The sequence below is a fragment of the Eleginops maclovinus genome, chromosome 12, assembly GCF_036324505.1.
Source record: "Eleginops maclovinus isolate JMC-PN-2008 ecotype Puerto Natales chromosome 12, JC_Emac_rtc_rv5, whole genome shotgun sequence".
Classification (NCBI taxonomy): Eukaryota; Metazoa; Chordata; class Actinopteri; order Perciformes; family Eleginopidae; genus Eleginops; species Eleginops maclovinus.
In genome coordinates this window covers 24874563-24900788 of record NC_086360.1, presented here as the reverse complement: position 1 = coordinate 24900788, position 26226 = coordinate 24874563, and the positions used below count along the sequence as shown (strand labels likewise).

At 42.3% G+C, this 26226-nt stretch overlaps 1 protein-coding gene across 2 annotated transcripts in view; it reads right to left on the bottom strand.

The window, feature by feature from the left end:
• Window positions 1-26226, bottom strand: part of LOC134873522 (GDNF family receptor alpha-2-like) — a 56358-nt gene that overhangs the window by 13869 nt on the left and 16263 nt on the right. For both annotated transcript variants that reach the window (XM_063897188.1, XM_063897189.1), the window contains one exon: window positions 9743-10121. In XM_063897188.1, coding sequence (XP_063753258.1) covers window positions 9743-10121 — 379 coding nt within the window. The remainder of the gene's footprint in view (window positions 1-9742; window positions 10122-26226) is intronic.

The window sequence follows — 26226 nt, the reverse complement described above, 5'->3', positions numbered from 1 at the left end:
CTTGAGTCAGACACGTTTTAAACACTGGTTCAGTTGTCTGACAAAGCAGGTGTCCATATAAGAGACATATAATCTTCTGCATCTCTTGTGTTCTCCGCCTATTTTTCGCTCATTGTCTAGCTGTGGAAGGTGTAGTCAAGGTGTCAGAAATGTGCGGTCTGGTGCTAAATTGCTTCTGTCAAGTAATTATCCTAATGTCTCAAAATGGATGTGATAATAAGTGAAAATTCTACAATTATAACAACTCTACTCGCATTTGCATGAACTATTAAATTCACATATCACTGATGTCTATTGGTGAAGTATTGAATCAAACTGTAGTTAATGAGAAACCTCGATGTATGCATCTACATTATTGAGATTCATATTAAGAAAACAACAGATTGCTGACGGTGCACATCACTGCATGCCATGGCAGCCTAAACAGGTGGAATGTTAATGTCAGAAACATTTACATACTGCCTTGTCTTAAAATATGCATTGGGCCTTTTTCTACTATTAACTTCTATGGTAGCGCTTCTTCATCAGTATTCATCATTTTGTGCCTTTTTCTTAAATTTCTGAAGTAGTTGGATTGGATGAGATGCATTGTAATGATAGTGAGCTTCCTGAGTTTATTTGCAAACACTGAATCTATTGCTCTCGGCAGGAAGGACATTGTTGTTCAGGAAACTAAGGGAGGAGGGTACATTTAGCCGTAATACTGTCTATCAGAGAAAGAGGGTTCTTCTGTTGTTGCAGCAAGTTTAAGACCAATGTATGCTGTATCTGGGCTCTGTGAAGACAGCAGAGACAAGCAGATTTGGCTGAGGGGGAACATGGGGTGATAAGGTTACAATCTCTCCGTCTCCCTCCCTCTCCGTCTCTTTCTCTCTCGCAGTCTTTCACCACAGTGGAGATGCAGCCAGTGTGGTGTGATGGGCTTGGGCCTCGAGCAGCAAAACCCACTCAGACTCACTTCATTACTCCAACTCCATCTCCATCTCCATCCGCCCCACTATCAAATCACCCGGAGAGCTTCTCGATGTGACATGCTGCTAACATCACATCGCGAGCCACGCTTCAGAAAACGTATGGCTGCTCTTCCATGGCTGCAAAGACCGATGCCGATGCACGCATACACAAACACACACTCTAATGATGATACACAGTACATAACATTAATTCCCACAAAGAGGAACACACACACACACACACACACACACACACACACACCAATCCCTCTCCACAGCAGCCCTCCAAACTCAAAGCCCTCTCTCATCCATTCCTGTTTTGAGTGAAAGAAGGCACTTGTACCCACAATCATGCCACAGATGATAAAAAAAAAGATACAACAGACCGAGAGCGAACAACTCTATTGTGCCGATACAAAGCAACCTCTGCAGCCACATTTTCCATTTTTCTATTTCTTATAGGCAAAGGGTCCTTTACTTTCATGCCAACAAAGACTGTGAATGTCAGATTTCTTTTTTAGGAAAGGCAAAGACCACGGTAGATTAAAGAAAGTGAACCAGCACTGTGTTTCTTTTTTAGATGCAGAGCCTTTTCAGACAATGATGGCTTAAAAACAGTAATTTAAAGTTTAGAGAGGTGTCCTGAGTGTTCAGACAATGGTGTTCCAACACTGAGATTCAGCAAATTTCATGGCTTCCACGGGCTTTCCATTATACCTCTGCAAAGCGCCACTCGCTGCTGAAATTACAGGCTGTCTAGCTCAACAGAGTTTTATGGTCATTTCAGCCACTCAGCCCCCAGGGAAGTGGCAGGGGAGCCCCCACAGAGGTAGACTTCTTTCAACCAACCTGACACTTTAAACACAGTGATTCGGCTGAGCACTGAGTGCCTGTCCATCCAGCTTGGCAGTAATAGAAAACTAATGGCTTTTCATATGGATTCTTATTCCTATCACTTGATGCCTCTGACAAACAATGTGACTCAAATCAGATGAGTGTCAGTCTTGGAAACCATTTCCCTTGTGGCGGAGAGGAGGAGCAGGAGGAAAAACAGTTATCAATTTCCAAAGTCTCTAATAGCTTCCTTTCTACATTAAAAACTATCGAGAGACCTCTCTCTGTGCTCCGTCTACAAATATGAGATCTTCTCCGGATGATCATTTCTGTTAAATGTTGCGCCTCTTTACTCTTATCGCTTCCTGCAGTCTTCAGCCTGGAGAGGCTTTAGAAATCATATCTCTCACTCATCTACAGAGAGCATCACAATAACCCTGACACAATGGCTGCCGACATAATAGCGGTTGCATGTAGCAAATGAGAAAAACCAAAAGATGTTTCTCGAATGCCACGCTTTCCCGCCTCTGCTATCTTCTCCTCTGTTGTGTTTCTCCGACCTCATCGCTCCATCTCTCCTCTCTCATTCATGCCCTGTTGTCTCTGTCATACAAACTCATTGTCGTTGCAGCCTTAAGTGTTCATATGCAAACTCACGGCAAAGGAGGTTTGACCCTGGATTAATCAATAGGCTCCCTAGCCTTGTGCATTCTATCTGTCACTTTATGTTAAAAGCAAGTCTTGGCAGAGCTGAGATCACTCTATTTTGTCAGGCATGGTTTATAACATCATAACAATTATTATGAAAAGCTTCACAATAAAGCACTGATTTTGTGTGGAGTGCTCTGAATATATTCTGATTAAAGGATTTTGTTTTTTTCTTCCATTAAAAGACTATTCCATAAATTGGTGGGCTTCAGTGTCATCCCGGTCCTGCATTTCCACTTAAATATCTGCCAGTGACCCAGAGATTGCTCCGGTCAGAGATGATCATCCATTTTACCCACAGCTATTTTCTCTTGGATGTGCGTGGAGAGAGGCCTTCCTCTTTTGGCAGCACTGTACTCATTAGGATTCACAGTCAATACTCTAAAAGGGCAATGTGGACAGATGGCATTCAGTCAAAACACAAGGCAGTTTAGCTTAGCTGTCACACGACAAAACCTTTCACCCCCTGACTCAGCAGAGAATAGAAACCAACAAAAACTGTCTGGTGGAAGAGCGTCGCCTGCATTTTAAGCAGACGTTCCATAAAAAAAAGCAACTATCTGAAATGTTTTATTAAATTAACACACTTGTTGTTATCTTAACTTATGCATGATGGCAATGTTCCTTGTCTGGTGACCAGAGAATCGTCGCGTAAGTCGGTGTTTCTTTTACTTTCTCTCCCTTTCTGTGTTCACCACCCGTTGCAGATGTCTTACAACCCCCTGGTGAATGTTATAACATCGGGATGAATGCTAAATCAACTGTGCCACACACAGAACCTAGTACTCTCTGTTTGATAAGAGGCGAGTAGATTATTCAAGGTTATCTGAACTCCCTAACTGCTCGCCGAACAAGGCAAACATCCGCCCCCAGACAAAGAGTACATGTCAAACAAATGGGATGAACTGTCCCTGAGAAAATTACACAGTTAGCAGCACGCCAAAGAAAAGCTACTAGCAGTAATTAATTAACTGTTAGACACATATTACGTGGGGAAAGTTTAAAGAAAGGCCACAAGCTGCAGCTATCAATAAGACTCCTTAAGTATGAAGAGAAGTTCAGAGTAAGAATGATGAGGGCCAAAGAGCAGGCTCTAATTGACACATTCAAAACCACACATCGACTATTCTGTAAATAAGGCTGAAGTCGTATTGATAATGTTGGCATTAATAATGGATAAGGTGCTGTTGGCTGAAGGGATTGTAAAGTAGGGTCTCGTCGGTAAAGACTTCCCCTATACCATGTTCCGTTGGAGATTACGGTTAGGAAAGTAAATGGTGATACACTAATCCATGTATTGGAATTAAATGCACTACTCTTTCTTTCCAACTCCGGCCCCGTCCGTCCCATTACTTGTCTTCCTCTCTCACTTTCTCTTACTTTCCTCTAAGCCAGTTTGCGGCTCTCATGTGTAGCCAGCAGGCTGAGCACGTCTCCACTGAAGCTAAGGCCTGATTAAAGCCGCACACTGCAGCACTCACACTATGTATGAGAATAAAGGTCACATATTGACACATGCTTCGCTTGCAAAACCAGAGTTTAGCACTCAGAAAAGACACTTCACTTGGATCACTTGTAACGTAACTAGGGAGATAGGAACAATCCAGGTCGTACCTTCAGCGTAGATTTCTACAAAGGTAATACAAAGCTCTACTTCTGTCATTGTGAAAACCATATTTTATAGTGAGAACATTCATGTAAGCACATGTTGGCTACTCCGTCCTTTCATTAACACGGTAAGACTTGGCTTTACATCAGATATTAGAATTAGAAAGATTTAGGTTGAAATGTGTGCTAATTAGTCCATATTCTTATATAAAAAAGGATCTATTGAATCTGTGTTCTGCCCCGTTCTTTTCTGCCATCTCAAATACAAACTGCATTGCTGATTATGCCTAGAGAGAAACACATTTTTTCCCAAATTCAGTTTATTTTGATGTCACAAAGACGTTTCTAATCAAAGTCTGAGCAAGTCTGAGTTAGATGGAGGTTGTGTGGATGGTTGAAGAACTAACACAGGAGCTGTTTTGTCGCTTGTGAAATAGAAAATGCATGTTCAATTAACTAAGATAGGGAATTTCAGAAATGACACTTTGATTTCTTTCAACTTATGTACAGAGGTTAAATTAGCATACTTCATTTACATAAATACTGACTAGCACATAAAATATTATTTCACTTCAAGAGGACATATTTGGTCATTTACATGTTCATATTTGTATTTAGAGCCTCCACTGGGACATGTCTCCATGCTTTAATGTTCAAAAAGCTCTTTATTGTTCTCATAATGCCTGTGCTGCAGCACCTCTTTTCACCCTCTGTCTGAAACCAGAGCCCAGTCTGCTCTGATTGGTTAGCTTGCCGACTCTGTTGTGATCGGTCAACAGCTTCGAGATGTCCTGCCCCTTAGCCTATCACGTACAATCTGTTGGAGCGCTAGCCAATAGAGGCGCAGCTGTTACGTAGTGATGTCACTATGTTTTGGAAGTAAACAAAGGAGTCCACTGGAGGCGTTTCAGAGGGGTGCTGTGGGAGAGAAATTCTCACTGATGGGAAATGTGGGATTTATGCCTTTGCAGACCTGTATAACACACAACAGGAAAGGGAAAACCCCACAAGTATAGTACGGCCTCTTTAACCTTACAGGTCACTTTTGCTTTTATTCACAACTTCAATCATATTTTCAAAACTACAACCAGAATCTGGAAGTCATTCATTCTATTAAAACGTTGCTGTCTGATGTAGGAACAGGGTCGCTGTCATGATGATCACTTCTTACGTTACACAGGCTGGGTAATGTGTATGAGCTCGGCTGCACGCAATAACAAAATCAGACAATAATCAATCCATGTTTAGGGTAAGGATCTAGCGCCGTAGCTTTGATGGTAGATGCTTTGCTTACCCATTGTTCACACATGAGTCTGTAGCTCCGGGCGTATTTGGGTTGAGCATGTCATTTACATACGCTGCTTAGAATGTGCTCTTATATCTTGATTCCTTTCCCGGGAAATGGGTTTCCACGCAGTCAAGTCTTGGCTGCTCATTACGGTACATCACAGTGAACTGACTGCATGTATGAAGACGAGGTTAGCGAACGGTGAGTGTCCTGGGAATACTCTGAGGGTCTTCGCAAGTACGAGCGCACCAAAGTATATGTGTGTGAGATGGAAAGGGAGAAAAACTGATGATAAAAAACGCAACAACAATCTTTCAACTTGGTCTCAGAAGCCACAGAGTCAGTCTCCTTACACTGTTCCCCCTCAGTGGAGGCTTGAGTTGTCAGATACGGCAGAGAAGGCTGTTGATTTTAGGGCAGTGTGTGTGTGTGTGTGTGTGTGTGTGTGTGTACTACCCTGTGAGTTTTTCTGTGTGCAAAGGCAGCCTGGTACAGAACATCTCCCAAACTGGGTCAGGTTACCTGTATAGTGATCGATTGTCTCTCAGCTCTACACTTTGATAACTGGTGGCAAAAGAACTCAATCAAAGAGCACCCAGTGAGCCCAGAGACACGGGGATATTAATCAAAGGTAGAAGTGTTGCATTGATCTTCGGACAATCAATGCAGTACACATACAAGTCAATGCTCTTTGGGCTACGCTTCAACGGGCTTACGTTGCGCGAGCTGACATGGAATAGAACAGGGAATTTATCTGCTCTCACACATGCACACACACATGCTCCAAACAGCACATCCAAATATAGCCCTATTGTCACTCTGTGGACTCAGCAGTCCCAAATGAATAGATGTTGGATAGATTTGAAGGGTGGTGAGAACACTGAGAGAAGAGGAAGTGGATATAAAAGCAGGACATGTAACAAATATGGGTTTATTGTTTGTTGTATGTCTGTTTTTTTCTCAGTTTGAGCAGGATTATGGAAGGAAATAACATAATAACTGCAGCAGAAGTACAACCAGGTGTAAGAAATAGGAGCTGCTCCATTTAATGCTTGTTCTCCGTCCATCTGCAGTACCTAGATCTCCAGGGTATGTCAACAACTGCCTCCACAGAGACCAGAGAGAGAATGAAATCTTCCAGTGCAATATGCCACCTAAGCCCGTGCCAAAATTATATATTTGAAATCCTTTCAAATATTTATTTTTGTTTGATTGAGCTCTGCGCTCCACCTGGAACAATCTGAACAGTCTCCAAAGGTGAAATCAAAGCCAATCTGGCATCCAATGTGCAAAAAGCAAGAAATTACAAAAAGAAAAGTATTTCAAGGCATTTTTCAGGGAACGGCCTGCCTTTCAAAGTCTAAAATAAATTAAAAAGCAGTGAGTATACATTTTTAAATCCGTTTCGACTTTCAATCGTGACCTTTTCTTCATCAGAGCACGTCAGGGAGCTGAGTTTGTCTTTTAGTCGGCCTGCAGAGATCCAGAGCTGTGTGACGGGACCGCAGACGTCCATCCCGCTGAAGTGAAGTTACGGCCCGGATCGATTCTGCGACCCTCCTTCACTCCCTCTCTTTCTCTCATTATGTCCCTTCCCCTCTCTTCCGCCTCCCATTCCCTCCCCCCTCGCTCGATCAGTCCCTTGAGTTAAAATGAAATAGGCTTGGGTTAGCTGTGTATCCCCTGTTTGGAGTCAGACAGGCGTCCCCAGGAGAGACAGGCCTGTGGTGGAAAGATCTTCCTCTGCTTTTATCAACACATCTCTGAGAGGGGAAAGAGAAGCCAATAAAAGTATTCCTCTGGTGCAGTTCTTCAGAGTGCTGTGTTAAAAAGTTTTGCTCAGGGCTCCTTCTGAGGGGTTTTCAACGGTGTTTATCACCAAGGTGGCGTGAAAACAAACTCTAATCTGTTAAATTAGCATGACAAATAGCTTTTAAATTTAATTTGCTTGTAAACACACACTTGGTGCAGAGAATATGAAGAACATGACGTGTTGTTTAGTGCAACATCTCTATAAATGATCAGATTAAATGAATATGAAGTCAGTGTATCCTGCATAGAGAACTGCCTGCGGTGATGCATGACAGCATGTAACAGATAGAGGACACTGAGACAGACAGAGGACACGTTAAGAATATCTCACAGGATAGTGGTCATTGTGGACACCTCAAGGCGGGATAAAATCACCAATCAAAGCACACTGTCGGCCCGGGACCGACCAATGACATCTCACTTTAATTGAATCGTTGTGACACTCGCCCGCACGGCAACGCTTATTCACTGCAGGAGAATGCGCCAGCTAAACAGTAGATTATTTGAGTCACGTTCCAGCTAAAAGTGGTTGTGTGCGAGTGTGTGTTTGTGTGTGTGTGTGTGTGTGTGTGTGTGTGAGACTTCTGAATGGTTGTTGGTGCACGAAGCAGCATGTGTCCGCACTGCACTGTGTGTGTGTGTGCGGCTCATCGAGCTGTTGACCTCAGCGGGGCATGACGCAGCCACAGATAATGAGCTTTAACGTTCTATTTCATCTTTCTCAATAAGCAGGTGCACAGCAGACACCTGAGGGCCTAAAGGTCAAAGAAAGCAACTCAGCCTGAAAACAGATTACACAATGCAGGCAAGCAGGTAATTATCAGGACAATCATAAATCGTAGAGGAGGCGATAGAGTTTCCCTACTTTAGCAGCGCGCTGGTTGGATTTAGTGTTGGTGGAGAGTGGAGAGGAATTGAGTTTTCTCCATTAACGCTCAGCTTGAAGGCTGCTTACTCTATGTGGAAACAGGATAAATGTGAAGCACCGTAGATATACTTCTCACAAGGATTTTTTTGTGCAAGGGTAGCAAGAGTACTCTGAATTTTATGTGACTCTTAATCATTCTTATTTGGATATTTTTCATTCTTACAGAGGTTTTATTATGCTTTTTGGGGTTTCCCTTACTAGTTAGGTTTTTGTGCATGTTAATGTCTGCAAAGGCTTAAATCCCAATGTTTCTCTCCCCCACACTCCCCCCCTGCCTGAAACGCCTCCATTGGAGTCCTTTGTTCACTTCCTTAACAGACTGGCTTCTATTAGCTAGTGCTCCAAGACATGTGATAAGTGAAGGGGCGGGACATCCCTAAGCAGTTGACCAATCCCAACAGAGCCAACCAGCTAACCAATCAGAGCAGACTGGGCTGTGGTTTCAGACAGAGGGTGAAAAGAGGTCCTGCAGCACAGGCAGTATGAGAAAAATAAAGAGCTTTTTGAACATTAAAGCATGGAGACATGTCACAGGAGAGACACAAATATTAATATGAACACACAAATTAGCACAACAGGGTCCCTTTAAGCACATGACCTTGGCTAGTTATCCAAAAGAGAGCAAAACAATTAAGATATTTTGAAGTGGTAAAAACTGTTTTCACATTTATATCAGTGCTTTATCTTATTGGGCAAGATACTATTCAATCAATCCAAGTAGTTTGAGTCTGTTTCAAGTCATTTTCTACTGTTTATTGGTTGTTGTGCCACAAAACCCTAACTAAATGTATTCCAAACTGGTCACAAGACCTTTGTCAGTCTGTCTCTGTATTGCATTAGCTGCCTAATCATCCGTCCAACTGGGACATAAAAAAGTAACCTTATGTTTTCCCCTCTTTATAATTCATACATTACAAGTATTATTTTTAGTGGTGAGCTTTCAGGGGTCTAACACTTGGTCGAACTTCATTAGGTTCACAAATGAGCTTTTAAATGCATGGAATTATTTAAATGTCCAACATCTTTTTTGTATGCTATTAGACTAATGAACGCTGAGTATATCTTCTCCAACAGCCTGTTGACAGCCAGACACAGCACATGGTACCACAGGGTATTGAGATCCTGACAGCTGATAGTACGACCGCTGTGTTTCACCTGCTCTCAGCAGCACTAACACAAGGTAACATGTCACGGCTGGGTAGCTGTGAATTGAATCCGGCCGCGTGAATCCAATAGAGGCCCCATGCAGCCAACGTGATCCACTAATGTTTTGTTCAGCTTAATTGAGCATTGTCTATTCAACTTAGCCTCACATCTTCATCTAATAGCCACAGCCTCCCTGAAAGTGTAATTACTTCACTGGCAAAGTTACAGCAAAGAAATATGCAACTTTGGGATGCCATGGAAAGGAGGAAATTGTCTCTAACACACAGATTCAATTTTCTCCTTTCCCATTATTTTGTGGTTGCCAGTAGCTCATCACATCATCTCATTTCCACAGCACAGAACACTGCCAATCACACCAACCCAAATCAGCTCAACTCATCTACCCTGCCACTACTTATAATAAATACATATATGTACCACCCACAACATTTCCCTTTACGTCACCTGCAGAGAGAGTCCTGGCGGCAGACCCTGCGTAGCTCCAGACAGTTGGGTTTCTCCTTATCTTTGTACGAGCAATCAGGAACGATTGTCTGCCTGCGACGCTCTGCGCAGCCCTCGCTCTGGCAGGGGCAGAAGAGCAGCCGGTGGCTAAACTCAGGGGGCACGCGGTCCAGGAACAACCTCAGCGCTTTGTGGCAGCGCTTCTTGCTGCACACTTCACCCTTGTTCAGGTCCTCCTTGCTGCAGGTGGCGATGTAGGCGGAGCGTTGCCTCTTGCAGCTGTTGTTGAGGTTGCACGCTTTGGTCGCGTCAAGGCAGGGGTTGCAGTTTTTCTCGGCGTCGACACATTGTAAACCTTTCGGGGGCACTGTGAGCATGCCTGATGGTGGGATCAAAGAAGAGACAGGAAGCAACAGTCAGACATGTGATTTCATACGATACATGGTTTCTATATCCTGGTGGAGTCATTGCTCGGGTAAGGTTATAAAACAGGGACAATCCCTTACAGATATACTTGTGTTTTGATGCCTATACTCTACAGATCAGAGCTGTAATAACCAGGGACGTTCTAGAAAAATAAGGTGTCAGGGTGCTAACGTCACTTCCGGTCAAAATTAAGGCCCCGCCTACTCTCCGGCGATAATGCGTCACATATCGCAGCTCAAACAACAGTTCAATCCAACAGATCATTCAGAAATCACAGTTTCAGTGTAAGCCTGCTGCCTGCCACTCGTACACCAACCGGACATCTGTCCCATATTTATTCGGAGCTCTGTAAAAATAAAGCTGTCTCTGCCGTCTGACGCTGTATTTGACAACATTTTCATATTTTGTGAGTCAATATACCGATTTTGACAAACAGAAATATTGTTTTCTGGCATCACTTTAACATTTGACGGGGAAAATCTGTATTTTTGGTACGAGGGCACACGTCGACAGTAAGAAGACGCAAGACCCTGTTAACCCGGTTTAGACTAGTGTAATGTGGGTGTAATAACAGCACAACATGGGTGTAATAAGGGTTCATCAAAAAAGGGAACCCTTAATGGGCTATGTTAGTTGATCAAAAAGCCTTAGAAAATTGCAATTAATGCTTTCTTTCTTTCTATTGTCATGTGCTTACCCTTTAAGGGTTAACTGATACACTCACACATCTTTCCATTGATCCTCTGACCCAACACCATCAATCTGACGTAGTTTACAGTCAACCCACTTGCAAAGTCAACAAATAAAACAATCGTTCTTGGATCTCTAAACGTCGGGGAGTTCATAGCAAATGTTGAACGTTGAAGGAGACTCTTCGATTTCATCCATCAGTAAGCCACTGGAGGAATGCCTGCAGGTAGCAGACAACCACTCCAGCTGAATTATTGATTGAGTCTGTTTCAGACCTTGAGTGAAATATGAATCAATTAAGCAACGACTTGAAATTGGAAGTTTATAAATGATTCATTTCCAGGTAAAACTATGATGTGATTATATCTGTACGCTATCAAGTTGTCTTCGCAAGTTACCTCCTTTGTCATTTGACTTAAGTTCAGTAAGTCTAAGAAGCAAACGCTTCATGTTTTTAACTTTAATATAAATCATGTAAAGCAAACAAGTCCTTGGGAAATTATTGACAAGAACTCTAATTGAACACCGGTCATTGAGAAATCACATTAAATAATGTAGCATCCGCGCAAAACGTGCTAATTCAAGGACATTTGCCTCGATGCTATAACACACCCTTTGCATGCACTTATTGGACGGAACTACAAGATCAAGTTCCCTTTTATTTCTTTCCATTGTAATCACAAACTGAAACATTGCAATTACCCCTCCGGCCGCACATCATATTTGCAGTAAACAAATGATGTCATTAGGTGTGTCTGGGCGTTCTCACATACTGCATATACCACAGAGACAGTAGAAAAAACCCCACCCTTTTTTCATGAGATATACCGGTAATAAGCAGGATCATGTTCACTTGTGGAATCCCTCTCTTGTATTCAGGCTATATCAGAGAAGTTAACCTCCCTCCCCCTGTAGATAATGATATTTCAGAGGTCGTAGCGGCACAGTGACACCCAAAGAGATTCATCTCTTATTCAACAGAACCAATCTAACTCTGTCTATCAGCCTGCAGCGGGAAGAAGACCATTTATTTTAGAGAGGTGTGCTCGAGATGCTGTGCTGTTTCCAAGTGGTGCATTCCACGTTATCAATCCTAGGAATGGGGATACAAAAAAACACGTTACATCACAACGGGGGGATAAAATATTAAGCCTACCCCTATAATTTATGATTTACTGCAGTTTCAGAGCACATCAGATAAGACAAAACTCTCTGCCACTGAAGAAAAACAGAAGTATTGGGACTTCATCACAGAGTTAGACTAGTTTTCTGTTGACCATTAATTTAATTTAGATGTAACACCGTTAAATGTAGCAGACACAGGAAACTTGATGTGTTCAAAATAGTCCTGTATTTTATTCCATGTTTGAGAACCTCCGCTTGTTTCCGTATAATAAGAACATTAACTTTACTATTAGAATAACACATCATTGTATCATCAATTGAAACTTGTTTATCCTGGCACTCTCTGAGGGGAGTGGATAAATGATCCACAGCAGATGTCTGGCAAAACTGAGTCTTGTTAGTGTACGTGACTCAAGAAAAAGGGCTGACAGAATTGTACTCAGATCATGTTCTTATGTGACAGTGACAAACCTTAAAGGCAAGATGTGAGACAATTAGGCGACCCTGTCAAGAGGGAGCAGCTCGGTTCATGTCGGTTCAATAAGAATTGAAAAGAGTACTGATTTTGGCTCGGGGAATGAAGAGGCCGGAGCAGGGCCAAAGTTTCACTAAATTGGGCCAAGCTTGGCTGAAGCCGGCCTGAAGGGGGGCAGGACGGTCCAGCTGGAGGATAGGTTAGCAGCGCGACCGTCCAGTGGTTCAGGCAATATAACATTGATGGATTGCAGCGGCTTAATCTCCCCTGGCCATCTGCAGGCTCTAATGTGGGCCACCGGGGGGACCAGGATGAAAAGAAAATAGGAGAAGGATGAGCTACTAAGATTTATCTGACCAAGCGGGGCTGAAGCAGCTTTTGAGGCTACAGCGACGGACGAGAGTTTTTACTACCTCTGAATTGGGGAGCTTGAGATTGAATTTGGTGCTGAACTCCAAAAAGATATCCTGGGGCGAACATAAGACACAAAGCCCACATGATGGCTCTGACGCGCTTACACACAAACAGGACGATGGGCGAGAGCTGGGGGGAGAAGAAGAAGAGGAAGGAAGCTAGCCAAGAAGTGGAGATGGGGAGGGGAAATGTGCAGTATTGTGTTACAGAGTCATAATTGATTTTCCAAGTGCATTACAATAAAGGTTTTCAGCAAACATATTCGGCCATAATGTGAGAAGGAAGGGGTTGATAAGCTAATGATTCGACAAATGGAAAAAGCTTTAAGAGGGAAGAGGAGAGAAGAGGAGGGAAGAGGAGAGCAGTTGATTGCAGCGGCTGATGATGAGCGATAGAGAGATGACATGAAAGGACACGGACTAACAGATTGGACAGCCACTTACACAGACATGCTGGAGAGCTTTCAATTAATCCAGCGTAATTCAGCGGAGATGTGTGACTCTTGCACAGAATAATTAACCCGGCCTATTGGCAGTGTAATCAACAGCTCACGGCATCACAATACTTTACATATATCTATCACCTCACCTTGCTGGCTGGAGTATTATACATTAATGAGCACGAGAGGCATTGACTGAATGGATGAACAGATAGAGAGGCTGCGTTGATTGATCAATGGATGTAATGAACACAACACATCGAGGTGATTAAGTGCAGGAAAAGTCATAAATAATATTTTTCCTATTTCATCCTGGCACCTGTTGGTTGGCCGCAGAATATGAATGTTTGCGGGGATGTTTACCGAGTGTACGAAGGACAATGTGACATTAATTTGGGGAATACAACACAGGAATTCACAAAAGAAAGAGTTTCCTATTTTGTTTATTCACAACTGGCTCATGAAAATGCAATCTCATAACTGTTAAGTCGATGTCAACAACAGTAAAAGCATCATCAATGCGTTCGCAGATCCTGCCGTTCGACTGTAAATAGGCTTTTAATAGGGCTCTCTATTCTACGGGTATCATAAATTAGAGCCCACTGATGGCAATGCAGTGGATATAACCATCTATTCTTTCCACACACACACACACACACACACACACACACACACACACACACACACACACACACACACACACACACACACACACACACACACACACACACACACACACACACACACACACACACACACACAGGGGGAGAGCAAGGGAAAAGATTGAACAGAAAGAAGCTGCGAGGTAAAATGTGAGATAAGAGACACCTATAGGGAGACAGATGGAGAGAAACTGAAAATTACATAAGACCTGTGTTCCAGTGAGAAAACAGGAAAAAAGGGGGATAACAAGAGAGAAGTGAGGGCGGTGGACGGAACACGTAGGAATGAGAGGAAGTGGATACAAAGTTCACGTACACTGTATCTGGATTTTGATGCGTTTGTCCCCAAAGAGTAAGGGATCTTTTTTACCGTGGTAATTGCTCTCTGTCAGCCTAATTTGAATTCTGCATTTCATATATCATCCCATACTCAGGGGACGCTGCACTGCAGAGGGGAGTTCAGCCCAGGTTAGGAAGCGGCACTTGGCTCAGGGTATGTTCTCAGTAATTAGGAAAGGTGCCAAAGTTTGGATTTAATACGGCCCTGGGTGAGCGTGCAAGAGCTTGTTAGGGAAGTCTTTAGTCCGGACCCCGAGGAGCATGTCAAGCATTTCTGTGTCAAAGGGTTCATCAGTGATTAGCTCTATACTCTGTGTCGCCGTGGGGTTTCCCCCCACCCCCCACCCCACCCCACACGCACACACACACCCTTAAGCCTTACTGAGCAAGTAAGACATATAGACGTCATCAGAGGAAGACTGGCGGGGTTCATGAAGTCTTCTGTTCTCGGGGATCAAGTGAGTTTTCACCTCTATGCGTGAAATTATTGGTGCAAAATCAACAGGCGTGTACATGAGAGGGAATAAGCAGGGATGAGAAATGATGAGAGGAAACTACATATTTGTTTGGGATTTAAATGGGAGAGGTGGGAGAGCGTTGTCCAAAGGAATTTTAAATCATTGTAAACACACTTTGATCATTTGAGCTTTTTACGAGCGCCTGCCTTTAAGTTTGGGCTGCCTCTGGCGGAATTCAAAGCTTGAGAATCTGCAGTCTTAATTTGCGAGTTGAAATAAGCGAACGAGTTGGGTTTGTTTGGTGAACCTACACAAAACCAACAACTGCTTCCTTGTTAATTACGGCCGTGCAAGAAGGGAATAACTTAAAATGCACACAAACTGTAACAACAAACGTGTTCCCTGGATTATTAAGTCTTGTTTAGTGCAAACATGTTTGAGAAAACGCTGACTATAACAAAGGATAAGTGAGCTTCGAACAACAACTCATTACTGATCCACGAGAGACAATATAGGGCTTTAGTTAGGGTAAACTCATTATAAAATTCACACAGAATAACGAAGCACATAAACAGAGTCATATAATCACACACAAATAATTCAAAAAACAAATCTTGCACAAGTAGAACAACAAAAAAAACACGACTGTACGCATGCAAACTAGAAAGATCTTAATGTTGGCTTAAGTAATAGTAATTGTTATGAGAACAATGTGTTACATGTCTAGCATGCTAAGCACGGCTGTTGCACACGTCCCTTTTTTTCCCCCGGCTGTAGAAACAGCTTTCTGGATTTAATTGGATGGTGGGCACGCTGGGCTGAGAGGTGAGAGGCTTAGTGCTGAGAGTTAGAAGGTCTAACTAAGGGATGTTAAACTTAATTCCTGGAGGGACCTTATGAATGCAGGATTCCAAGCTGCCCTCTGCTCCAAATAAGTTAATTAGCTCAGGGCTGGGTCAAGAGAACAGAATACATTTCACACGGAGCATATTAACAATTACAGTTAATGATATCTTTGTATGCCGCACGTTATATGGAATTCATGTGGGCTTAGATGAGGATCCTGGTGCATTGTGTAGGAACGTTTCTCCCCCGCATCCTTCATACATGATGTCTTATTGATTCGAGCAGAGAGCTATTGATTCGCACTGCATCTCATGCCGTGAAAAGGAGAAAACAATGGTTATATAGCTCTTTAAACATGGACAGGGCTCTCTTGTGGGGCTCTGCAAGCAAGGAGAAAACGGGAAATAATACAGCTTTTTAAATGTTAAGATTTGATGCTTTATTATTTTCCATCATAGCAAGCTGAATGCATTTGACTTTTCGACTGTTAGTCCAATAGAACAAGCTGTTCAGAGACATCACCTTGTGCTCTTTTTTTCAGTTGAATCCCTAGTCTTTATTAAAAAAAAAATCGGCAAGCATAAAAAGGAACCATTAGGACTGAATCAGGCTCTAAATGTGATTCATTTCCTGAGCTAGGAACAGGAGGTGTCTGTCATTGGCAGGTGAGGGACAATAAACAAGACAAATGTGCCAATTTGTTTGATTCTGTTAGATTCCCATTGGTTGAGTCATATTTTATTAGAATAGGGAAAAAAAGCATTATTATTACTCATTGTGCCTGATCATTTCGGCAACTAAAGGGGTTTGTGGTTGGGAAGTGATCACCAGTGGATTTCCTCTGGGAAATAGTCTTCAGCAAAAACGTTTTTTTCAAGTTACAAGCATGTGTATTTCTTTTCTGTAAGGCTGAATGTGAGTAAATCTCAGTTTTCCACTCATGACAAAATATACACAGTAAGTGTCCCTCAAAGATGTAATGGAAAGAGGAGTTTTGGTTAAGGCTGTTTTCTTAAGGAAGTGTTGGTGTTGGTATAAACATATGAAGACACTTTGTGTACAAAGCCCTAAATGGGCAGGAGCCATCCTATCTTGCAGACCTCCAACCCCATATTCTAGCTCTAGGCCCTTCAGGTCGGCTAACCTGGGGTTCCTGGTTGTCCCAAACTCCAAATGTAAACTCAAGGGGCGACCGTGCCTTTCCTACTGAAGCCCCAAGACTGTGGAACATCATCCCCCTACCAATCAGATCATCCCACTCAATTGACTGATGTACTAGGGTGGGAAGTAGTTGCGATTTTCTGCAATATGTTCTCAGCATTGCTCTTAATCTTTGTGCCAATTACTTTGATAAACTGGTGTTTTATTTTAGTTTGTCTTGGTAAATGGTTTTCTCCTGTTCTGTAAAACAACTAAATACAGACAGACTTCTGCAATAAGTCCCCTCTACTGCATCTGGTGCTATGATAATGTAAAAATACAAATCAAGATGGTAGTTTTAGCCGGAGGTCATCAGTCTCTCTCTTCTTCCTCAGACTACCATGCTCCTGGAAAGCAGCGTGAGTTCAATGCCTTTGTGTTGGACAAGAGTTACTACGGTCCTACGATGAGACCACATGCATCGACTGGACGGACGACTCCAAGTGTTTTGTGGTGGGCAGCAAAGACATGTCCACGTGGGTGTTCGGGGCAGAGCGCTGGGCCAACCTGATCTACTACTCCCTCGGGGGACACAAGGACGTCATCATGGGGTGTTTCTTTGAGAAGGACAGCCTTGATCTGTACACAAGTATCCTTTTCAGGTTTTTTGCAGATATTATAAAAGAGAATACACCTACTGAACTGGTTATAGTTTCCCCACAACTTATAATAATAAATTAGGTGAAAACATACTTTTATTCTCTAGCATTTGACTCCTTACCTGGCTGATAGTGCCTATGTATTTGTTTATTTGTGCATAGGTATGTGTGTGTGTCCATCTCTACGTCAGTGTTTCTTTTATTTATTTATTCCATGAAAGGTTGCGTTGGCTACCTGCTCTGCTCAGCACTTTGGTCATCGTCATTTTAAAATGTGCTTCATAAATAAATGTGATCGATGAATTGATTCACATGAAGGTAGAAGCAGGCTTAATAATTGTTTGTTTATTTCCTTTCACAAGATTTCTGCATCATACCTGCGATAAAGGATTGGCTGAATTGATCGCGATGCTGTGAATTTGAGCAGCTGCTTACATAATAGAAAACAATATCTATAAGTTATGAAATCGTTGAAAGAGCAACTCTGGCTGCAGTGAGGGAAACTAAATGTTGTATTGAGACGCTCAAACAATGCTTACAAGCTATGACTGCTTGTCTGCAGGTCATTAGAGAGCATCTGAAAAGTGCATTTTACATGCATCTTTTAATACAGGTCAATATTTTCATCACGATGGAACTGCAGATCAAGTTTAATTTCACTCTTTCTCGCTCCATTACTTTGTAAAGTGGCCTAAATGCGTAGATTCTTTTGCCAATTTTCAGGTAACAGTCGTACGTGTTTCTCCCGACCAGAGGAAATACTCACTGGTTGTTTTTGTAAGATAGCTCAAAATGCTGATGATAAAGTGGTTTGCAAACAAGAAAAGGACCCAGAGTTTTCAGCGACTGACCTCTCATTCTTTTGAACCTCTTTTGAACATCATCTCTGACCCAAACCGTGTTCTGAACAGCGAATATGAATTGTTGCCATTAAATCGGAGCTACAGTACAGGGTCCCTCGGTTTAATAAAGTCCAGACCCAAGCCCTCCTTTGTGCACCAGTCAATTCTAACAGAGCTTAATCCCAGGTCAAATGCACGCTATAGGGTCTTTAGCATGTGTCTGTATTGTGTTTTAATATCTGTCATTGTTGATGGTTCAAATGGAGCTCCAACTTGATTCGACCATTAAAGTAATATCGTATGGAACCAGCTTCCAGTTTATTTTAGGGTGGAAGACAGCGTCCCAATATGTAAGACTAAAGAGCTTACATTTAAAACCTAAAGTGAGTTTCAGGCTTCCTTAAAACGTCCTCCTCATGGTGTTATATTTCATTGTGTGTTTATCGCTTTTTATTTCATTTCATTTACTCTTATCTTATTTGTAATTTACATTCTATCCTGTAATTGTGTTATATCCTTTTTATATTGTCATGCATGTCTGTTGATCTGCTAAGCCCCCTGAGACTAATGTGTTTTGACGCTGGGCTATAAAAATAAAATGTAATTTGATTTGATGTTCTCTTTCCTCCTCTGTGTTTCGTCTCACGTATGTATCAGATATGTTTATAGGGACCGTACATCTTTCTGCTTTCAGGCTGGAATCAGAATGTGATATCTGAAGCTTTTAGTTTTTACAAAACGCTTTACAACACGGGACCATCATCATATTTCAGATACAGGCCTAGTGTTACGAGCTGAACATACTGCACTGGATGTATTGACTGTTGTCTCACTTTCTGGTACAGAGCGTTCACTTCCACTTCCAGCCAGTTTTCATTATTGTCTTATTGACATGTTTGCCTCCCTGTAACCTCTACTCTCCTTCCATCTATCATCTCCATCATCTATCAGACATCCATGCCCTCTGCCCTGACACTGACAGCATGACATAGCGACTCAGAGTCACGGGTCACCGGAATGAGCAACACACGGCAATAACCAGACTCCTTCAGCAGGATGTAGAGAGGTGGGCAGGTGCGCAGCATCACACCTGAGGACAGGTGGCTGAAAACGCTTCGTAGTTAGGATTGGGAGCAAGTATCATCCTGCAGATAGCCACGCCACAAGGACCTGTTGCCCTGGTAGGCGTTCTCTCTTTGGATTACAACATTTCCTGTGCTGCCCGGGAAACAAAGCAGGAAGCATTGTTCATGCAAACCTCTGGGAAGCAATAAACTCCCAGCTTCATAGTTTGTCTTTTATTTAGACCAAGACTGTTATTGCATACTTTATAATGTATATGTCTTGTTTATATTCCTGTGTTTATCCTGTTCCTTTAGGTCTGTTGTTTGTGTTGTGTGCCCATTAGATACTTTTTAAATATATTGTGTTCCATGATTAATATGTTTATGTCTATATTATATTTAATTCTTCTGCAAGGCCTTTCTTACATGCTGTTGTAACGCAAACATTTTGGGATCAATTAAGTATTTCTTATATATTCAAATCTAATTTCATATAAGATAATCAACCAAGTAACCAGTTGTACTATGTATACCACTCAAGTATTTTAATTGGTCATTTACTGTACTGCAACTTCATACTTCTATTCCACTACAAATATATTTTACATTTAACTTCACTACCTTAATCTGAGGACTTTAGTTACTTTACAAATTCACATTTTTGCATAAGAAACTGATGAAAAAGTACATGTTTTGTAATATTATAAATGATATTTTGTTATAAATCCAACTTGAAAACAGTTTTACAGCTTTTTGAGAGATTGAGAGAAAATAAATTGACGTATCTAAACATTTAAGGTAGTTTTCTAATTGATTTGAAAGACCTTTGAGGTATTTGTTTTGTTTTTTGATTATTTTTCTGCATTGGGTCCTTTTATAAATGTTACTTTAACTACATTTTGCTAATAATTTGTACTTACTTTAGTTATGTAAGATTTCCAATGCAGGTCTTACTTACTACAGGGTGGTATTAGTACTTTTAAGGATCTGAATAGCTCTTCCACCACTGCTGGTAACCTTGCTTGCTTGTACACCCAGCTACTTCTAACAGCTTGTCAGTGATTGCAACACAATGACAGCGAGACGGTGCTTCTTTTGTGTCACTAAACGCAGTCTACCTTATCACAACACAATGTACATTTACTATCCCCCCCACCCTTTAGTGGTGAGAGGCTTTCCACGACACAGAACACTGCGCCTGGCTGCCATCCCAGCAGAGAGGCCAGTGGTAAAAAGCCGGCTGATGTTGGAGGAGGACACTGTGGGAACGCTGAGGTGATGAAACACTGCTGATGCAGGTGCACAGTGCCAGTGAAGCCAGGACAGAAGGAGCAGGATTAATCGCCTCCTCTCTAACGAAACCACCCTCAGCTAGAGTGGTGCAGAACGAGTCCTTAAAACCGGAAATGACTTTGCATTTTATAACCCAGTTCCCTCTTCCGACAGCTAATGGTTTTTTAAACGTGTTTTCGGTAAGACGCCTGAAATAAGATCTATGGTAAACACAAGCTTAAAGGATTTTCACAGTCTTATCCAACATACAATAACCCACTGGGGAAGGCCTGAAGCTTACATGTGTCATAAGAACTGCTAACAAGTGTCTAAATTCGACAACTAAACATCATCATGCTGAGCATTAGCCACCGTTAGCTTAGTGGTGGCGACGCGCAGCCATGCTACCATGATGTAGTGTGTTTATAGCCATGCTGTTTTACATTATGCTTGGAAAATATGTGGACATTTTCTTGCTAAACAAAATGTGTAAGTGTAAAGCTTTGTTTGCCAGCAATCTTATTCTCTCCTAACTTCCAGGTCAGCCAAAACAAACACATCATTAATGCACCACTGTATTCCTTATCTCCCAAATGATTATGCAGGCCTGGTTATCTTGCTACCAATATCCAAACACAGAGCACATTTTAGATGAGTGTTTGCCAAGAGCAAAACTATATGAAATCTTCCATTTACAAAATATCACAAAACTTGTTGAGAATATTTGAAGTCTCATTTATCCAGTCGTATGTTCACTGCTTCCCAAACACGTGCATTTTCACTAACAAGGACAAGTAGACTGTTGTACTATACAGACTATACAGATTCTTCGTACGATTTCACGAATGAAGGGAAAAAGAGGCTGAGCAATTGATACACAAATTCAGGGACATATCATACAGGGTTATATATGCTCATTGTCTTCTTGTCTGTGTGTACAGTGAATGCATATTTTCAGTGTGAAGATATGCAGAGTCTCAGACTACACAGTCTATAAGAAGGGGTTTTTAGTTTTGCAGGTATCACTTGGGGCAATGCAGAAACTGAGTCTCCATATGTTCTGTTTAATTTCAACTTCAGAATGACGGTGCATGCAGTTCTTCTCCCTCTCTATCACAACTTCTGTCCCTTATCTTGCTCCCAGACAAAAACTTTTAAAGTGGCAGAGATTATTTTTCAATTTCCTACCTTTCCTCCTTGAGAGTATACATTCCCCTGTCCTCATCATCCAGCCAGATATCCAATATTCCCCGAGTGACATTGCAGTTAAACAGTTATGGACGTGATTAAACACTTTGGTGCGGTTACAAAACAATAACAGACTACAAAAGGACAACGAGTGGTGCTGAGGAAGTGCCTGCATCTCTCCCAGATGAACTGAACACATTTTATGCACGCTTTGAGAAGCCCCCGGCTGTGGAGGCACCAAAGGCCCAGGATCCCTGCTCACTGGTTTTAACCAGTGCAGATGTGTGTAGATCTCTGAAAAGAATCAACACACACAGGGCTCCAGGACCTGATGGTATCCCTGGCCGTGCTCTCAAGGTGTGTGCAGTTCAGCTGGCAGATGTGTTCACAGACATTTTCAATAGGTCACTGCTCCAGTCTGTAGTCCCCACATGCTTTAAAGAGTCCATCATTGTCCCTGTCCCCAAAAAGACAAAACCCATCTGCCTCAATGACTACCGCCCAGTTGCACTCACCTCCATCATCATGAAGTGCTTTGAGCGGTTAGTCAAAACTTTTATCACCTCCTCCCTCCCTGACTCACTGGACCCCCTGCAGTTTGCCTACAGAGCAAACAGGTCCACGGATGATGCCATCTCCCTCACCCTCCACACTGCCCTCTCCCACCTGGACCAGAGGAACACTTATGTGAGAATGCTGTTCATTGACTACAGTTCAGCATTCAACACCATTGTGCCCTCCAAGCTCATCATTAAGCTCAGGGACCTTGGGCTCAACAGCGCCCTCTGTGACTGGATCATGAGCTTCCTGACGGGCAGATCCCAGGCAGTGCGGATGGGGAACATCACATCCTCCACCTTGACCCTCAACACCGGAGCCCCTCAGGGTTGTGTGCTCAGCCCTCTCCTCTACTCCCTGTTCACGCACGACTGCGTGGCCACACACAGCTCCAACACCATCATCAAGTTTGCTGACGACACGACCGTCATCGGCCTGATCACAGACGGCGACGAGACGGCGTACAGAGAGGAGGTCAGAGCCCTGACATCTTGGTGCCAGGACAACAACCTCCATCTCAACGTCAGCAAAACAAAGGAGCTGATTGTAGACTACAGGAAGAGGCAGAGAGAAGCACACACACCCATCACCATCGACGGGACTCCTGTGGAGAGAGTCAGCAGCTTCAGGTTCCTCGGGGTTAACATCAGTGAGGACCTGACATGGACACATCACACCAGGGTCATATCCAAGACGGCTCGACAGCGGCTCTTCTTCCTCCGCAGGCTGCGGAAGTTCAACATGGACTCCAGGATACTCTGCAACTTCTACAGGTGCACCATCGAGAGTATCCTGACTGGCTGCATCACCGCCTGGTATGGCAGTTGCACCGCCCTCAACCGTAAGACTCTACAGAGGGTGGTGAAAACTGCTCAGCACATCACCAGGACGGAGTTGCCATCCATGGAGGACCTCTACACCCAGCGGTGTAGGAAGAAGGCCGGTAGGATATTAAAGGACCCCCATCACCCCAGCAACAATCTGTTCTGTCTGCTGCCGTCTGGCAGACGGTACCGCAGCATCCGGACCAAGACCACCAGACTCAGAGACAGTTTTATACCACAGGCTATAAGACTACTGAACTCCTGAGCTGTGTGAATGTCTACTCACATCTGTTTATAGTACACACATACATATATATATATATATTATACACATCTGCCATACATATCTGTTTATAGTACACATATCTATATATTATACATATCTGCCATATACATCTGTTATACATAATATATGCATCTGTCCATACCTCCTCATTCAACAGTGTAAAGTATTTAAATACTTTCAATGTATTCCACATATGTATATATTTCACATCCTCAAATCTGTATTGTTGATATTGTAAATATTCTTCTCTCTTTTTCACTATTTTATTTATCTTTTGCACCATGTATGTTGAGTTGTTGGAGGAGCACGCGACATAAGATTTTCATTGCCAACATATACGCTGTATCTGCTGTGCATATGACAAATAAAACCTTGAAACCTTGAAACCTTAAGTGATCGAACTTAAGAATTATTTTCTTAAAACAAGTGTGTAATTACTTATCAGTTTGCCTGTGGTTTTCTCCCAGTGCCAAGATCAATTACACTATCCTTAGAAATGATAAATAATGAGGAAAGCTTGTGGTTAAACAGATTTCACAGAGAAAATCCAATATTTCACCTAGGAATGATTGGAGGAAACGGAAGAAATTAATGAGTCCCCTGTTGTATCTTAATATGTTTAGCTACCCAGTGGCGATTCTAGAGTCTGTTGGGGCCCCAGGCAAAAATTCACTGAGGAGGATCATTGGGATGAACCTCTAATGTGTCACTCTATTACAGTGAGAGCCTACCTGATAGTGTCACTCCGACCGATCAGGTGGGGCCCCCTTAGGGATGTCTCCTACTGTCATTGCAAAGTTGTGCATTATATGATGTCTTTGATTGTATTTTTGTATCATTTGTTGTTCTGAACTTTGCGTCAATCAAAAAAGAAAAAAAAAACTTTGCGCATTGACACTTCTGTCGTTTAAAGTTCTGTCGGCCCTCGGGGACCCCCTACTGGTCTGGGGCCCCAAACAGTTGCCTGCCTTGCCTATTGGCAAGCTGCGCCCCTGTAGCTACCCTGTACTGCGATCCTTTCACCATCGCCCTCCTACACTGCTGGGCTGAGGATGAGTGTCTGTACTTTGATATTATCTCACTGGACTGTTTGTGAGGAGAGCTTTAAAAAAAAAAACCTAAACACAAGTCAATGAAATGTTTCTGCTCACACAGATAATCCAACATTTTATAAATGCTCATTTTAAGAACAATCAATGCCTGACGATCCTTTATCCACTTAATTATTAACATTATTAACAATGAACATTTCTTTTGAAATGTTTTGATATTGCAACTGGAAGATTTAAAATGTAAGATGTTCTTGACATAGTTATGGCTATAATTCAGGAACGTATCCTGCAACTGCAGCTTTATTTCAGAGGACATATCATGCTCCTTTTCAGGTTCATATTTGTATTTTCTGCCTCTACTCTGACATGTCTCTACCCTGGAAAAGTCCAGTCTGCTCTGATTGGTTAGCTCACCTGCTCTGTTGTGATCGGTCAACCACTTACAGATGTCCTGCCTCTTATCCTATCACAAATCATCTGTTGGAGCACTAGCCAAGAAGAGCGCGGGTGTTACATAGTGATGTCACTATGTAACAGAAGTAAACAAAGGAGACCAATGGAGGCGTTTCAGGCAGGGGAGGGGAGTGTTTGGGAGAGAAAACTCCCTCTGGAGGCAACACAGGGATTTTAACCTTTGCAGACCATTTACATGCACAACTGATAATAAAGACCTTTTAAATCTCAGGTTTGAACTCAAATGTATTTTCTGCAATATTACATTGATACATTTAAATGGCCTTAACTTAGTAATCAAGAGTCTTACTCATTTGAAAGTTTCTCTTTGCCCAAAGCCATAAAAAAAAAACCATTTATTTAATCAGCATGCTTGTTTTTTTGTGTAGATGCAACATCTAAACATTTCCTATCATTAAAATAACATTTCTTTAAGAGCTGTGCAACCTTGGCGGTGAATGAGCTTATTGAATGTTTTCTTGATAAACACGTTTTTAAATCAGGGAGGACAGCGTGCCATCCTTTCTCAAAACTCCAAAGCAGTCAAAGCCTGACCTTTTCATATTTGATCTTCTACTCTTCTCCTTCTTTTAACATATCAAACAAGCACATTTTCAAAAAGTGATTCACTGCTGATTCCAAGCTAAGGGGATTATATCAAAAGCGTGTCTTTCTTGTACCTTCCAGATATGAAACAAAGCAAGATACATCAGCCAAATGAAAAGGAAAATGTGCTGCCTCTGTTTGTAAATTGCTTTTGGCCAAAATGAAAAAAATAGAAGTGAACATCCTCCAGAAATTTGTCTCAGAACTAGATGAAAAAAAAACTAGACTTTTCAAGTGACTACGCCTGTAGCTCTGGCAATGGACCGTCATCCTCCCTGTGTCCAATCACACCTATTGTATAACTTGCTTTTATGCACTGCATTAACCATTGTAGCTGTGTCTCATAATAGGATCCACATTGATTAGTTATACCATGACGGTAATAACCAGTAAATTAAATCGCAGGCTATAGCTCCCCTGCTGAGCACTGGGCTGTTTAATTAGTAATCCAAATAGGAAATCAAACTGAAAGCAGAGTCAATAGCTGGGAAAAATGTGCGGGTAATATACTGCGGGTATATGGTTTACCCCACAGGCCCATAACATCCGTCGAATGTCAAGAGAGATCAAACGATAAGCACCCGATCCCTTCAAAGGCTGGTGAGGAATGATCTACCCAGGCTATTTAGATCACTTCTTCCTTATTCATCCCAGCGTAACCTTTAT